This window comes from Lithobates pipiens, unplaced genomic scaffold (genome assembly GCF_037356315.1).
Source record: "Lithobates pipiens isolate NorthernLeopardFrog02 unplaced genomic scaffold, aLitPip1_a1.2 Scaffold_6, whole genome shotgun sequence".
Taxonomy (NCBI): Eukaryota; Metazoa; Chordata; class Amphibia; order Anura; family Ranidae; genus Lithobates; species Lithobates pipiens.
In genome coordinates, this window is record NW_027507881.1 from 401,957 (window position 1) to 418,970 (window position 17,014).

The following is a 17,014-nucleotide window of genomic DNA, read 5'->3' on the forward strand; positions in this document are numbered from 1 at the left end:
CCAGGAGGAGTGTCTTATCTTTGGCCCTGACTGTCTCCTATGGCATGTCTGTAGGCTCCAACCAGTCCTGTAGCAAGTTTGAAATCTCTGACCCTTTCCTCTAGTAAGTCTGCATTCTCTGACCTTCTTCTGTAGTATTACATATACTGAATATTATGTGTGGCTACTTGATGATATTAGAGGCTACAAATGAGGTCCTCTATACCTCCTAAATTGCCAAGCACAGCTATAACTCATATAACTGCAGGAATAATTGAATTTCATTATATGTTTCATAGAGCAATGCAGACGGCCACCAATCCCACCATAGATCTGTAGATGAAATGTGTTATACATTTTACCATAAAGAATTTCTGCTCAAATCCTTGTACTGTTGACCAATGCAAAACTATCCATTTTCTGCAGGGTTTACAGGAGAGAATACAGACATCTCCTGGCTTTTATATTTGCTATTGGTGAGATAAACGGCAGTCCAGATATTCTGCCAAATGTAACTCTGGGATACCATGTGTATGATTCTTGTGGACATGTTAATAAAGCTATAAAAGACGTTCTACAGATATTGTCTGGACATACAAAGGAAGCTCCAAATTATTCCTGTATGGAGCGGGGTGCCCTGGCTGGTTTCATTGGAGATCTCAATTCTGACACCACTCTCCAAATGGCCCAGCTGCTGAATCTATATGGTTACACCCAGGTAAGAAAAGCTGAATGTTCTATATTACATAAGGTTAGGACAGCTAGCCATCTTATGGTGAGGTGGGTCAAAAGGGTACAAATAATCCTTTGTGAAAAGTGCCATAAAGTATAACATTGTTCTAAAAAATAAAGGCAAATGTTCAATCCAGACTGTTATGGCATTAATGCCGCGTACACACGATCAAACAAGCGGGTGGAAAAGTCCGGCAAACTCAAGTCCGCCGGACAATCCCCCCGTGTGTAGCCTCCGGCATACTTTTTTGACCCGAAAGTACGGCGGACTTAGAAAGTAGTTTTGCACTCCAATCTTCCCGCCGGACTCGCATTTCGGCTGACAATCCGGCCGTGTGTGTGCCAGTCCGCCGTACTTTTGAAATGAACAGACTTTTCCCGCCCGGAGAAAAGTCTGCTCATTTCGAGCGGGTCTCCAGGTAGGCGGGGCCCGCAAAGGAGACGTCGCTGGCCCCGCCACCTGGTATGGACTTAAAGGGGAACCCCAACGCCGAAAAAAATTGGCGTGGGGGTCCCCCCAAGGTCCACAACAGACCCTTGTCCGAGCACACTAACTGGCCGGCCAGGAAAGGGGGGGACGAGCGAGTGCCCCCCCCTCCTGAGCCGTACCAGGCCACGTGCCTCAACATGGGGGGTGCCTTGGGGAAGGGGGGCCGCACGGCCCCCCACCCCAAAGCACCTTGTCCCCATGTTGATGAGGACAAGGGACTCTTCCCGTCAACCCTGGCCGTTGGTTGTCGGGGTCAGCAGGCGGGGGCTTATCGTAATCCGGGAGCCTATGTGATTGAGTATGCGGTACAATGTACCCCTACCCATTCACCTGTAAAAGAAAGTACAAAAAAAAAACACAACACACAAGATAAAATAATTTATTGCACAGCTCCGGGGGTCTTCCGTCTTCGGGGGTCTTCTCGCCGGACTCCTCCGGCCTCTTCTTCCGACTTCGGGGGTCTTGTCCCCCCCTTCGGTTCTTCTGCCGGGCAACCATGCCTTCTTCTAGCTCTTTTACAAGCGGTGGCCTTCTGTTGCCGCCGCCTTCCGTTCTTCTTCTTCTTCTCCTTCTTCTCCTGGAGATGTTGACTCGACGTTCTCTCCGGGCGCAATGCCAGAGAAGCGCTGCGGCGGCGACTTACATAGGGACAAGGGGCGGGTCTTCGGTTGATGTCACATGGGTTGATGTCACATGGTGACCCCCCACCCCCTTACAATGTCACAGTTCCGGAGGATGCTGGGACTGCTGCCATGTGACATCAACCCATGTGACATCAACCCATGTGACATCAACCGAAGATCCCGCCCCTTGTCCCTATATAAGTCGCCGCCGCAGTGCGTCCCTGGCATTGCGGTCGGAGAGAACGTCGAGTCAACATCTCTAGGAGAAGAAGAAGAAGAACGGAAGGCGGCAGCGGCGACAGAAGACCGGGCCACCGCCTGTAAAAGAGCTAGAAGAAGGAGCGGTGGCCCGGCAGAAAACCCGAAGAGGGGGACAAGACCCCCGAAGTCGGAACAAGAGGCCGGCGGCGAGGAAGAAAGCCTGGCTCCTCCGCTAGTAAAAGAGCTACAAGAAGATAGCGGAGGAGTCCGGCGAGAAGACCCCCGAAGACGGAAGACCCCCGGAACTGTGCAATAAACTATTTTCTCTTGTGTGTTGTGTTTTTTTGTACTTTCTTTTACAGGTGAATGGGTAGGATTACATTGTACCCCATACTCATTCACATAGGGTGGGGGGGCCGGTATCCGGGGGGCCCCCTTATGAAAGGGGGCTCCCGGATTCCGATAAGCCCCCCGCCCGCAGACCCCAACAACCAACGGCCAGGGTTGTCGGGAAGAGGCCCTTGTCCTCATCAACATGGGGACAAGGTGCTTTGGGGTGGGGGGGCCGCGTGGCCCCCCCTTCCCCAAGGCACCCCCCATGTTGAGGGTACATGGCCTGGTACGGCTCAGGAGGGGGGCCGCTCGCTCGTCCCCCCTTTCCTGGCCGGCCGGGTAGCGTGCTCGGACAAGGGTCTGTTGTGGACCTTGGGGGGACCCCCACGCCGATTTTTTTCGTCGTTGGGGTTCCCCTTTAAGTCCATACCAGGCGGCGGGGCCAGCGACGTATCCTTTGCGGGCCCCGCCTACCTGGAGACGCGCTCGAAATGAGTGGACTTTCCTCTGTGTGTGTGGGCGAGTCTGTTCATTTCAAAAGTAGGGCGGATAGTACGGCGGACTTAGTACGCCGTATTAGTCCACTGAAAAAGTGGCGTGTGTGGGCAAGTAGCCTGTTCGTAAAATCCGACGGACAGTATGGCGGGAAATCCGTCGGATAGATGGCTACGTGTGTACGTGGCATTAGACAAATGCCTGATCTTTTGCCAATTCAGTCGCCCGATGATCATATCCAGTATCTCACAAAGGTGAGTACACCCCTCACATTTTTGTAAATATTTTATTATAACTTTTCATGTGACAATACTGAAGAAATTACACTTTGCTTCAATGTAAAGTAGTGAGTGTACAGCTTGTATAACAGTGTCAATTTGTCGTCCCCTCAAAATAACTCAACACACAGCCATTAATGTCTAAACTGCTGGTGACAAAAGTGAGTACACCCCTAAGTGAAAATGTCCAAATTGGGACCAAATTTGGACCAAAGTGTCAATATTTTGTATGGCTACCATTATTTTCCAGCACTGCCTTAACCCTCTTGGGCATGGAGTTCACCAGAGCTTCACAGGTTGCCACTGGAGTCCTCTTCCATTCTTCCATGACAACATTACAGAGCTGGTGGATCTTAAAGACCTTGCGCTTCTCTACTATCCATTTGAGGATGTCCCACAGATGCGCAATATGGTTTAGGTCTAGAGACATGCTTGACCAGTCCATCACTTTTACCCTCAGCTTCTTTAGCAAGGCAATGGTCATCTTGGAGGTGTGTTTGGGGTCATTATCATGTTAGAATACTGACCAGTCTTTGAAGGAAGGGGATCATGCTCTTCTTCGGTCACAGTGCATGTTGGCATTCACGGTTCCCTCAATGAACTGTAGCTCCCCAGTGCTGGCAGCACTCATGCAGCCCCAGACCATGACACTCCCACCACCATTCTTTTTTTTTTTATCCAGAAAAAAACTTTATTCAGTAATGCACACATACAGTCCAAATATACACCAAAACATGAATCCACAGCCATGCAAATAGAAATATATTTATATTGCAGAGCTTAACGTACCCCTGGTCCGAGCAGTCAGTCCATGACTAAATCATCCGGGGCAAGACCCGGAGTGTCCAGCCACGGCCCCCATAGTTTTTCAAATTGATCAGGGCAACCTCTATGCTGATATACAATTTTTTCCATTCTCAGCGTATTACCAACAGTGGTGGTCCACTCCCGGACCGATGGAGGTGAATCCGATTTCCAGTGGACCATTATCAACTTACGGGCCGCAAAGAGCGCCCTGGTCAGGGCCTCTCTAGTATGGGATTCCCACTCCAACTCATCCAGCAAGTTCAAAATGCAACACTGAGGATCCCAGGGAACTGACACCCGAAACACCGTGCTCAGGGTGCCAGTCACCCCTCTCCAATAAACATGACGTTTGGGACATCGCCACAGCATGTGTATTAAAGAGGAAGTAAACCCTTCCAAACAACTTGGACCTATAGGTAAGCCTAGATTAAGGCTTACCTGTAGGTCCAAGCAATATCTCCTAAACCTATATGGTTTAGGAGATATTTGCCCGAAAATGGGCACCGCTGTCTACGGCGCATGCGCCGTAGACAGCGGCGCGCAGGCGCACTAAATGCGGCAAATCCAAGAATGGATTTGCCTAATTTGCATGCGCGGGAGTGACGTCATTGCGGCTTCGCCGTATGGCAGCGGCGGAGCTGCGAGACGCGACTCCCGTGCGCATGCGCGGGAGTGACGTCATCACGGCTGCGCCGCTGTGATTCGTCGGAGCTGCGAGACGCCACCAGCAACATGGATGCGGCGGACTACAGGGGACAGCGGCGACTTCGCTGGCTCCTGTGTCAGGTAAGTGACACATAATGAGCTACTATGCGATGCATAGTAGTCCATTATGCTTTACCTTTGCAGGGAAAAAAAGAGGAAGTAAACCCATCAGGGTTTACTTCCTCTTTAAGTCTCTGTGATCCCTTTCACATGTGGTACACACAGGTGTCGGTGTAAGACCCATACAGTGTAGCCTATGGGGAGTATAGTAAATTCTCAGTATGGTGTACAGTTGTGTAAGTCTGTGCGTCACATTCAGTGAGCATACGGCCACCGATTGCAACACTTCCTCCCACTGCTCGTCCTCCAGGGGTCCCACATCTAATTCCCATTTCCTTTTAACAGTCAGGGGGTGCTTCAACAAAAATCTGCTTAAAAGTGCAGCGTAACTCTGCGAGATAAATCCTTTCGAGTTTTCAGCTGATTTAAGCTGGGAAACAAGAGGCAGTCCCTCCAGCTGCCAATCCGAAACCTTTGATTGGGCTAGAAGGGAATGCCTAAGTTGCATATAATAAAAGTACATATGTGCCGGGAGTTGATATCTTGCTCTCAGGGTATCAAAGGGTAATAGTTTACCATTGCTGACTATCTGTGTAAGATAAAACACCCCCCTCCTCTGCCACCTATCCTTGTGATGTAGCTTTGCTAATTCAGGGTACGACTCATTAGCCCATATAGGGCTATATTCACTAATTCCCGTTGCTCCCTGCAAATATTTGGTTTTGTTCCATACTTCATGTATTAAATTATATGTGGGGAAACTTTTTTTGGGGGGGGGGGGTTTACTGAAGGCCAGGGCTTCCAGGGCGGTCAGAACAGATCTCCCACCCACTGTGTGCAGCATAATAACCTCAGAAGCACTGGGGACTCTGCCATTGGGGTCTCCCTCAGGGACCATAGTGCCTATCAAATGTTGTAGTTGAGAGGCTAAATAGTATAGCCAGGGGTTCGGCAGCGCAAGGCCACCGTCCCCCTTCGGGCGTTGGAGATGCTCTAATTTAATCCTAGGGGGTCGGCCTTTCCATATTAGCTCTCGGAATATTGAGTTTACTATCCTAAAGGTCTTCAATGGGATCACCACTGGAGAGTTGTGCAACATGTATAACAGTTGGGGCATAAGAATCATTTTAATAAGATTCACCTTGCCTGCAGCCGACATACACAGCATATTCCAAGTCTTAGTCCTGGAGCGGAACCTGGTCAGCAGCGGTGCAATGTTTAACGCAATATAGTCTCTGATCCGTGGTGTCAACTTTATCCCCAGATATTTGAACGTGAGGGCGATAGGGATCTCTCCCACCCGCCCCCCCTGTTGTAGTTGTGGTTCATCTATTGGCATAAGTGCTGATTTGGACCAATTTATCTTAAGACCAGAGAACTCCCCAAAACGGGTCACTGTGTCTAACTTGTTATTCAGAGACTGTGTCGTGTCCCCCAGTAAAATCATTGTATCATCTGCATAAAGCATCACCCTTTCCTGTCTATCCCCATAGCAGAAACCTGTGATGCCTCTGTGCTCCCTGATCCTAATGGCCAGTGGTTCTATTGCCAGGGCAAACAGCAGGGGGGACAATAGGCACCCCTGCCGAGTGCCCCGACCAAGACAAAATGGCAAGGACAGCCTACCGGCCTCCCTAATGGCCGCGCTCGGGTGGTAATAAAGCAGCCGTACCCATGAGATATACCCAACACCAAAGCCAAAACGCCTCAGTATCTCCCAAAGATATGGCCACTCCACACTATCAAATGCTTTCATAGCATCAAGGGACAGGAGAGCTCTCCTGCCCACATTATCAGCCACTGATTGTATATTAAGGAATAATCTCCGGAGATTCACTGCCGTGGATTTATTCGGCATAAACCCTGCCTGGTCTGCGTGTATCACCGAGGTGATTACTTTGTTTAAACAGAGGACTAGCACCTTGGCCAATATTTTTATATCAGATATCAGATAGCAAGGAGATTGGCCTGTAAGAGGCCGGGTCCAGCGGGTCCTTATCAGGTTTCAAAATTAAAACAATATTTGCCTCAGACATAGAGGGGGGCAGAGTCTCCACCTCCTTGGCAGCATTGAACACGTTCAGCAGTTTAGGGAGCAATATCTCCGAAAAGTGCTTGTAGATTTCAATAAGGATCCCATCCCCCCCCGGGCCTTACAATTGGAGAACCCCGCCACTGCAGTCTGTAACTCCTCAAGGGTGAGTGGGGCGTCCAATGTCGCACACTGGGACCCCGAATGTTGTGGGAATGGTATTTCATCTAAGTAGACATTCAGCTCCTCAGAACCATACTGCGAGGATGGGCGGTATAAGTCCTCATAATATGCAGCTAGCGTCTGTATCACCCCATCAGGGGAGTGAACCAATTTCCCCTCCTTCGTTGGTATACTTCCAATAACTGGAGATCTTTGCTCAGAGTTAGCTATCCTGGCCAAGAGATGACCCGTAATCTCCCCCTCCTCAAAAAAAGCTGTCCTCAAAACAAATCTTTTTTTTCCTCAGAGGAGGCCAACAGGGGGTCATACGCTGATTGAGCCAACTGCCAGGCCCCCTTTGCGAACTCTGTTGGGTCCTGAATATATCGTGCCTCCAGGGAATGTGCCTGTGCCTCAAGTGCCTCCCTGAGAGACTCCGACCGCCTCTTAACCTTTGTAACCTCCTTACTAAGTAACTGTCTCAGAAATGTCTTGAACTCTTCCCATTCAGTAAGTATTGATAATGCATCAGGTTGCTGAGTGAAAAACTCTCGGATGCTCCCCTCCATCACCTCGGGTGTTGTAAATAGCTGAAGCCAAAAGGCATTAAATTTCCAGGGCACCCTAGAAAGTGAGGATGGTTGAGTGACTAGTAAATTGACCACTAAGTACAAGTGGTCCGAAACACATCTAGGTTTATAAGTAACATCCAGGACTGAAGGGAGCATGGTTGAGTTCCCCACCGCCAAGTCTATCCTGGACAAAGACCCGTGAGTTTTTGAGAAACAGGAGAATTGTTTACTAAATGGATTACACTGCCTCCATATGTCCACCCAGCCCACCTCCTGCAACAACCTGGCCAGAGGAGTTAACTGTAAGGAGCGCCCCTGTCTTGTCTTGCTTGCCCGGGCTGGACTTTCACTGGAAAAACTCTCTTCAATCAATCGGGTGGTTATTTAAAAAGGACCAGACACACACACTTGTTTGATTCTGAATACACACCCTTTAATTTCCTCTTTACCAGTCTTTTTATGATTCAAAACATTGTATTATCAACCAATGAGAATTAGACAAGACATTCACCAATCAAATAGTGTTGACATTCTAGTGCGTCATACAGTTAGCGGACTTTTTTAGGGGAATTCTGATCAAAGGTCTCCAGACATACAGACATATATTTATATAAATGACCTTAAGAAATCATCTATAATTAAACCACATAGCGTCATTTCACCTTATGAATATTTCCTACTTCCTATAAATTCTAACAGCTAGCTCTGACCACAAATGCATCCTGTTTCTTGCAGACTTCAGAAGTGACTTGCAAAGCATGGTGTTTCACTAAATATCTGTTCAAGCAGCTAAATGTAATAAGACGAGTTTAAACTTAAAGGGTGACTCTCCCTACCCTTACAATCCCTCCTCTGATCATGAAGGACGAAGTCCTTTCTTGATCATTCTCAGAACCACCTATGTCTGTCTGCCTGTCTGTGTCTGAAGTGGAAGGTTTGATTTTGGTAATTCTACCCATTTAGACAAAATACAATCTTAATGGTGGCATAAATTGCAATTCCCAGGATAAGTATGATGATGAGGATCATTCCTACTTTCTTAAAGAAATTCATGATACTATCCAAGAACGAACCAAACCAACTTCCCACTCCAGAGAATGGATTCCAGGAGTCTCCCAGACGTCTCATTCGGTCCTGCAATTTCGCCCTTTCATCATTGTGTCCCTTTATATGTTACTAACAATATGATTGCTGTTATATTACATGTCCCATCCCTCCTCTGGATGTGATACTCAGTTGTTGCTGAAATTTGTGCTTTTGACATTATATCTCCTGTCTATATACAGCAGGGATAATTATAAATCATTCCTGTAAATGTTGCTCTACCCCTGACCCCTATACTGTTATTCCTACTCATTTCGCATGAAGATGTAAGCCAGCACCCAAAAACAGTTAATAAGAATACCTTCATGGTTAATGCAATTGACAAAATAAGAATAATTTTAACATTGCACCTTCTGGGCTTTGTGAATTGGGGCTTGGGGGACCCTAGAAGGAAGGCAGCCTGGCTGTGGGACAAAGGGGCTGGAGGGGAGAGGGGCAGGGAGCGATGGGATCAGAGTCTCTTCGAATACGAGGGAGAGGGTGGCAGGGAGTGGTTGGGTCAGTGTCTCTTCGGATCCGTTTGGTCCTGGCTTTGGGTCCATCTCTGGTTCTGGGACCATCTCTGGTTCTTGCTGCTGTGGCACTTTCTTTATCCTTGATGCGTGGATCCATTGCGGGCTTTGCTCGGTCAGAATTGCTGTCCTGGAGACCTTGAGGACTTCAAATGGACCTTGGAAGACGGGACCTGGTTGCTTGCGGACTGCAAGTTGTTTGATCAACACTTTGTCTCCTGGTATGAAGAGGTGTGTTGATTCTGTGGAAAGAGGAGAGAAAGTGCCAGCAACCTTATCATAGTTTTCAGTAAGGCTACCTACCAAATGTTTCACGTGCTCTTCCTGTAAGGAAAATAGGTTAGACTCCTCACCTATTTTAGGGGCTTTTGTGCTGGCCTACCCATTAGGATTTCAAAGGGAGAGAGACCTGTCCTGGCATGAGGGGTGGTCCTTATCTGGAAGAGTACCCCTGGCAAGAAATGAAGCCAGTTCTTCATAGTACCCTGAGTGGCCTTCCTTAGCTTGTCCTTAATGTTCCTGTTCATCCTTTCCACTACTCCTGCACTCTGTGAATGGTAAGGAATGTGGAACTTCCATATCCCCAAAACTTTCACTAGCTGTTGGGTGAGTTTTGCTGTGAAAGCGGGCCCCTGGTCAGAGTATATGGTAGCAGGTAAACCAAACCTACTGATCCAATGATCTTCTGGGATCCCTATGACTCCCTCCTTGTTTGACCACAATCCATCCGGATTGCGTGTCAAACCTGCATGAACCCAGCAATCCATGTCTTTGGGTTGTGCTTTTCTTTGTACAAGGTATCTTGTTGGCTGCTCTGTCAGCTAAATTGTTACCTTTAGTAGTTTCTGTTTTGTCAAAAGAATTGCCTTTCACTCTTATAATATTAACTTTGGATGGTAAATGGAGTGCTTGCAGGAGGTTTTCCACCCATTTTTGGTTGGCAATTTGTTTGTTGTCTGCAGTTTTAAACCCCCGATTAGTCCAGATCATTCCATAATCATGGGCCACGTTGAAAGCGTATTTGCTGTCAGTGTAAATGTGTAAATGTTCACTTCCTGTCCCTGAAATAACTGACATGCTCTAGTTAAGGCATGGAGCTCAGCATGTTGTGCTTTAACTGGTCAGGCAAAGTAACTACTGCATACCCTGTTTTGTACGTGCTATCTGAGGGCCTGGAACAACTTCCGTCAACAAAAATGTCTTAAAATTCAGGGTTGAGAAGGTCAGTCTTGGTGAAGTTGTATTAGTCAATTCTTTAGAACAGTCATGGGTGCCACCAGAGGAGGGATTGCACTGGATCTCTGAGCTATCATGTGTTGAGTTGACATGTTTTGTAGAAGATGCACTACAGTGTGTGTGGTATACAGAGTTGTTTCAGTGCCGAGAGTAATTTTACATGCCTCCTTTACAGTCATTGCAAAGCAGCCACAGCTTGTAGACAGGCAGGCAGGCCCTGGACTTGAATTGGTAGGTTTTTTTGTTTTTGTTTTTTTGAAAGGTAGGCCACGGGGTGGTAGTGAGTACCGTGCATTTGCGCTAGAACCGCAGTGAATGCAGGGCCCCTGACTACAAAGGATTTTCTGTAATCTGGCAAGCCCAGTGCTGGGGCACTGGCCAAGGACTGAAGCAAAGAGTTAAAAGCTTGTGTCATTTCCTCAGTATATGTGACCTGTTTTGGGGCAGTCAATGCAGTGGCAGGGCGTAGGACTGAGTCATAAAAAGAACAGTCTGGGATCCATTGCCTAAAGTAGATGATAGAGCTGAAGAAGGAAAGGAACGCTGCCTTATCCTTCAGGGTTGTGACTTGTTCAGGTGACACCTGTCATGTCACGCCTGAGATAATACATCCTAGGTATTCCACCTTGTCCCTGCACCACTGGATCTTTTTCCAAGACGCCAAGTGGTCCTTGAGAAACAGGTGATTCATCAGGCTTTTCAAAGTCTGCTGCACACTGCGTCCCGCTCTCACTACACAACAGTAGGTCATCTACATATTGTAGTAGGACAGATCCCTGGGGTGATACCCATCCAAGGTGACTTTCAAAACCATTGAAAAGGCTGCCAGACTGTCCACACATCCCTGAGGGAGACAACGTGTCCAGGTCAGCTGTTGGCCAGAGGCCCCAGGTAAAAAGGGAAGATTTCCTGAAAATCCTCATGTACATCAATGCTAAAGAAAAAACATTGGATAAGTCTAGTACCGTGTAAGTGGTGGATGTGGCAGAAATTTTTAAGATCCTGGTAATGTCTGAAACTATTTGTTTAATCCCTGCAGGTCCTGCACCATCCTCCACTCCCCACTGGCCTTTCTGACAGGATTTATGGGGGTATTCCAGGGACTAATGATGGGTTTAAGGATTCCCCTTTGTAAATACAATTTGTGGCTGTATACTCTGTAGTTTTTAGTGTGTAGTGTGTATTGTTTCTGAAAGATGGGAGAGGTGCCGGGCTTCAAAGTAGGGACATATGGAGTGCATTTGATATGTCCTACATCTGTCTTGGACTTCGCCCAAATTGGGTGAGTCTCCAGGGGGGCTGGTATGGACATGAAGTAAAATGTCAGGTCCCTTCGCTTAGGCATAGTTAAGTCACAGTTAACTGCTTTAGCTGTCATACCCCCTTGTAAGTCAAATTTAATGGCTATCGCCATCCTCAATGAGGACATAAGGTCCCGTCCCATTAGACATAAAGGGCAATCAGTGAGGATGGCAAAACTTTGCTTGATTAAGGGTCTGTCCTGCAAGTCTGACACCTGAAGTGGTTCTACGGGGTGTTTGTCATTAGGTTGATTTGGAGAACGACCGGGAGTTCTACTTTCACTTTGTATGTGAGGAGGTTTTCGTTCTTGCGGATATCCCTGTTGGTGTTTTTGACCCCTTCCCTGATATCTGCCTCTGAAATCAGCTCTCCTTGGACACCTCACCGTGGTCTATAGCCCTTCCTTTGAGGACAATCAGATTTCCAGTGGGAAGGATCCCCACAGTTAAAACACCCTTGATTGTCATAGGGCTGAGGATATGACCCTCGTGGTCAGTCATTGAGAGCAGGAAACATGGCAGAAATACCAGGGGAGATTTCAGGTGTGGTTTGCGTGAATAATCCCCCTTTTGTATGAAAAACCCCGGAGGATGCTCTTTTTTTTTTTATATAAAATATTTAGGACTCTGTGTAGCCCAATCAGAATTAACAAATTTTATAATTTGTGTGACTTTAGGGTCTCCATTATTCATGGCTGTACTGACAAACAATAGTGGGCTACCAATTTCACAGGATGTGTAAATTTTAAACAACTGTGACACAAAGGAATAAAAATCTTCTCCTGTTTGTTGTTTACATGCAAGCAAATCATTTATGGGCATTTGTGGTTTATATGCTTTTCTCCAGACGACTAGGAGTTTGTTCCAAAAGCCAGTCCAATCTTCCTTGACCGTGCCTAGGGGCAAGGGAATTTGTACTTGGGTAGTCCCCATAGTAATAAGGGGAAATTTAAGGGCTGTTACATCTTCTGACACTAATTCTGTTTCATTTACAGACTTTTGGAGAGGCATTTTAAGGTGACTCATTTTTAAAGAGAGATCATCATCTTGTGACATCTCTATTTCTTCTTCCTCGCTCTCTGACAAGAGAGCGAGAACGACTTCTAGAACTATGTATGTATGTATTTCTGTAACATCTGTCCCATTTATTCCCTTAGAGCAGCCCTCGGTATAGTTCTCAGTGATAAAATGGGGGTCATTACGTAAGGGACAGGGGGCATGCATCTAGGGGATGAGGGAACCGTTTTCTATATTCCTTCAATGTTTTAGACCATGCTTTATAACATTCAATCATGTAATCATTATTATGGGGAAATGGTGGATAATTGTACTGTTTGTGTTGCCCACAAAATTTAGTAGCCTCCTCCCAATCCTCTTGGTAACAAGGGCCGTCAGTAGTTAAACCTGAAACTTGAAGAATATGAGCTCTGGATAGTATGTTTGCCCAAAAGGGTTCAATACAATGTTTTCCATCATTTCCCAACACAAAATCAAATGGGGTGGGCTGTTCCAGCTTACCTCCTGGACCTCCCTTACCCAGCTGATTTCCCATGTTCAATTCTTATACTTTAACTTATAATATGACTTCTATTTATAATCATCAGTTGCAGAACACACTCTTAATGATTTTGGACAGACTATAAATTGTTCACTTGTTCTGAATTCAATAATACTCCTGACACCTTTAACAGTTAAACCTTCTTGAAACACAAAATTATTATATATATTAAACCTTAATGTTTGTATCCGTGGTGCACCTTCACGGAACAAAAGACCCTTTTTCCCACCTTGTGATAATAACCATCATCAACATTAGCAACCAAATAGGTTTGAGATTATTTGTATACAAATAATAAGCCTGTTAAACACTCAGGGCAGCGTTCTGCCAACAAATACCCAGGAAAATGTCCTGACATTAATTCTAGAGGTTTCCAGTGAACAGTCCTTTGTAATTAAAAACTTACATTTTCAATTATTTGTCTATATTCTTATGCTTCATCCCGACCATCCTAGCGAGGATTTTTTTTATCTTATTCCTGACCCCGGCCAACCTAGTGAGGGTCTCAACTCTTATAACTCCTTAACTTAGCGAGCTTCCTTTTTTCAAAGACAGAGACAGATTATATTACTGTTTTGAAAACCACAATCAAGTACATCAAGTGTTCTAGGTACAGCATTAAAACAGGCAGGTTCTCAAAAAGACTTATAAAAAGTAATTTCAAAGAAAGCTTACCTGTTCAAATGACTGTACCCCACTTCTGGTACCATTTGTAAGGAGCACCCCTGTCTTGTCTTGCTTGCCCGGGCTGGACTTTCACTGCAAAAACTCTCTTCAATCGATCGGGTGGTTATTCAAAAAGGACCAGACACACACACTGGTTTGATTCTGAATACATGCCCTTTAATTTCCTCTTTACCAGTCTTTTTATGATTCAAAACATTGTATTATCAACCAATGAGAATTAGACAAGACATTCACCAATCAAATAGTGTTGACATTCTAGTGCGTCATACAGTTAGCAGACTTTTTTAGGGGAATTCTGATCAAAGGTCTCCAGACATACAGACATATATTTATATAAATGACCTTAAGAAATCATCTATAATTAAACCACATAGCGTCATTTCACCTTATGAATATTTCCTACTTCCTATAAATTCTAACAGCTAGCTCTGACCACAAATGCATCCTGTTTCTTGCAGACTTCAGAAGTGACTTGCAAAGCATGGTGTTTCACTAAATATCTGTTCAAGCAGCTAAATATAATAAGACGAGTTTAAACTTAAAGGGTGACTCTCCCTACCCTTACATTAACCTCGGAGGGCTATGTGTCCCCAGAGCTGGATGTTTATCCAAACCCGCATTTAACCAACTGTTAAAGTCCCCCACTATCAGTAACAGGAGGTCCGGGCGCTCCCCTAAAAATTCTAGGAGCAGCCGGCGCACCCGTGCATCGAAGGGAGGAGGTATATACACACAAGCCAGTACACATTGCAAAAGACCAATACGACAATGTAAAAATACAAATCTCCCTTCTGAATCTATTTTGGAGGCATATTCCTGATAATCCAGAGACCTATGTACCACCATACTCATCCCCCGGGAAAAGGAGGTGTGAGTGGAGTGGTACGCCCAGCTTATCCACGGATATTTCAGACAGCCCCTGGTGGCACCGGTAAGGTGCGTCTCATGTAGACATAAAACAGCAGGGTAAAACTTCTTTAAACAAGTAAATATCATGGTGCGCTTAAGAGGGGAGTTCAGGCCCCTAATATTCCATGAAACTACTGCTACACCCGCCATCATGGAGGGAAGAGTGTAAGCCAGACAGGGCCCCCAAACTCCCCCGGTAGTAGGTAACCCTCGGGGGTGGGGAAGGTAAAAATCAGGTAAATTGTCATGTCCTCAGGACTTCCATTAAAGCGGAGGTCCACCCTAAAGTGGACCTTCCGCTCATTGGAATCCTCCCCCCTCCGGCGCCACAATTGGCACCTTTCAGGGGGGAGGGGGGTGCAGGTACCTGTACAGTACAGGTATCTGCACCCACTTCCTGGATAGCTCTCTGCGGAAAGGGGCGTAGATTACGCCCCTTTCCGAAAGTCCCCCGCTGCCTGCTGGGAAACACACAGATCCCAGAGGCAGCGGGTCCATCCTCATTGCGCAGCGCGACTCGCGCATGCGCAGTAGGGAACCGAGAAATGAAGCCGAAAGGCTCCACTTCTCCTGATTCCCATACCCAAGATGGCGGCGGCAGCACCCGAGAGACGATCGAGAGATCGGTTTCGGGTGCCGACATCGTGGGCGCGCTGGACAGCTAATGCCGCGTACACACGAGAGGACTTATGTCCGACAGACCTCCAAAGGAGTTCCGCCGGAGTTCCGACGGAGTTCTGGCGGAGTTCTGGCGGACTTTTCGACCGAACGGACTTGGACACACACCATCACACCAAACTCCGACGGAGTCGAACGTGATGACGTACGACTGGATTCGAATAAGGAAGTTCATAGCCAGTAGCCAATAGCTGCCCTAGCGTCGGTTTTAGTCCGTCGGAGTAGCATACACACGAGCGGATTTTTCGAAGGGGACCGGGTCCGGCGGAGTTCCGTCGGGAAAATTTGAAGCATGCTTCATTTCTAAAGTCCGTCAGACTTTGGCGAATCAAAAGTCCGTTGCAGCCCACACACGATCGAATAGTCTGACGGACTCAGTCCGTCGGAGTTTGGATGTTGAAAAGTCCGCTCGTGTGTACGGGGCATAAGTGTCACTATTTTAAAAGTCAGCAGCTGCAGTTTTTGTAGCTGCTGGCTTTTAAAAAAAAAAAAACGCACACTCCCGGCGGACTCTCGCTTTAAGCAAACTAGTAAAGTTATTCGGACTGCATGATGATCCACACTGTATGTTGCAATAAGGCACATTGGAACTGTCACATTTGGCTTGGAGGGTCCATGACTCCCCAAAATCACCTTCAACGTAATGGCGCCAAATGGTCTGCACAGGTTCAGGTCTCCAGACCAACTCAGCCAACAGGGCAAACTTGTTCGTTACAGTACAGCCTAACTGACGGCCAACTTTGGGGTCCAGCATTTTCCTAAAAGAACAAAAAATGAAAAATACTTCCCCAAAAATAAAAAAATATAGATAAAGGGGTGGTCGTAGAATTGAAAGTCACAGATAAGATCCTCGCTCTGTAATAAAATCACAGCTTTCCCCGGCAGTAGGGAAAATAAAGGAAAGAAGAAACAGGGGGGGGGAAACCCCAAGATGATGTAGGGCCAACAAAAGAAGGTAGGTCAAACAAAAGAAAGTCCCCACAAAGTATTGCACAGCAGGTGCCAGGGCAGTCTATCAGGCCTTGACAGTTTTATTGGTCGCATACTTTCACAGCGGTATCAATCTCCAGCAGCATGCACCCTGTGATGTCGCAGGGCCTGCTCATTATGATTCAACCAGGCTGCTGCATCATTAGCCGACTCAAAGAATTGTGCGTGTCCTTCCGCTGTCATTCGTAGCTTGGCTGGGTAAAGCATGGCATATGGCAGTTGTAGAGCTCTCAGGCGTTTCTTCACCTCACCGAACTTTGCCCTGGCCTGCTGAACTTCAGCTGAAAATTCTGGGTAAAATGAAACCCTGACCCCATTGAATTTGACGTTTTCACGTTCCCTAGTACATTTCAGTATCGCCTCTCTGTCCCTGTAGTGTAGCATCTTGGCCAGCATGGACCGGGGGGGCACCCTGTGGAGGAGGTCTGCCCGGCACTCTGTGGGCCCTCTCCACTGTGAAGAATGGGGAGAACGAATCACGGCCAAAGATATCCACAAGCCAGTTTTCCACGAATATTGTGGGGTCCTTACCCTCTGACTTCTCAGGTAGACCTACAATACGGACACTGT

At 46.8% G+C, this 17,014-nt stretch overlaps 1 protein-coding gene across 1 annotated transcript in view; it reads left to right on the plus strand.

The window, feature by feature from the left end:
• The first annotated feature begins 282 nt into the window (after window positions 1-282).
• LOC143958238 (vomeronasal type-2 receptor 26-like) overlaps window positions 283-17,014 on the plus strand; it is an 84,597-nt gene continuing 67,865 nt past the window's right edge. Inside the window, exons 1-2 of the mRNA XM_077467755.1 lie at window positions 283-314; window positions 406-697. Coding sequence (XP_077323881.1) covers window positions 283-314; window positions 406-697 — 324 coding nt within the window. The remainder of the gene's footprint in view (window positions 315-405; window positions 698-17,014) is intronic.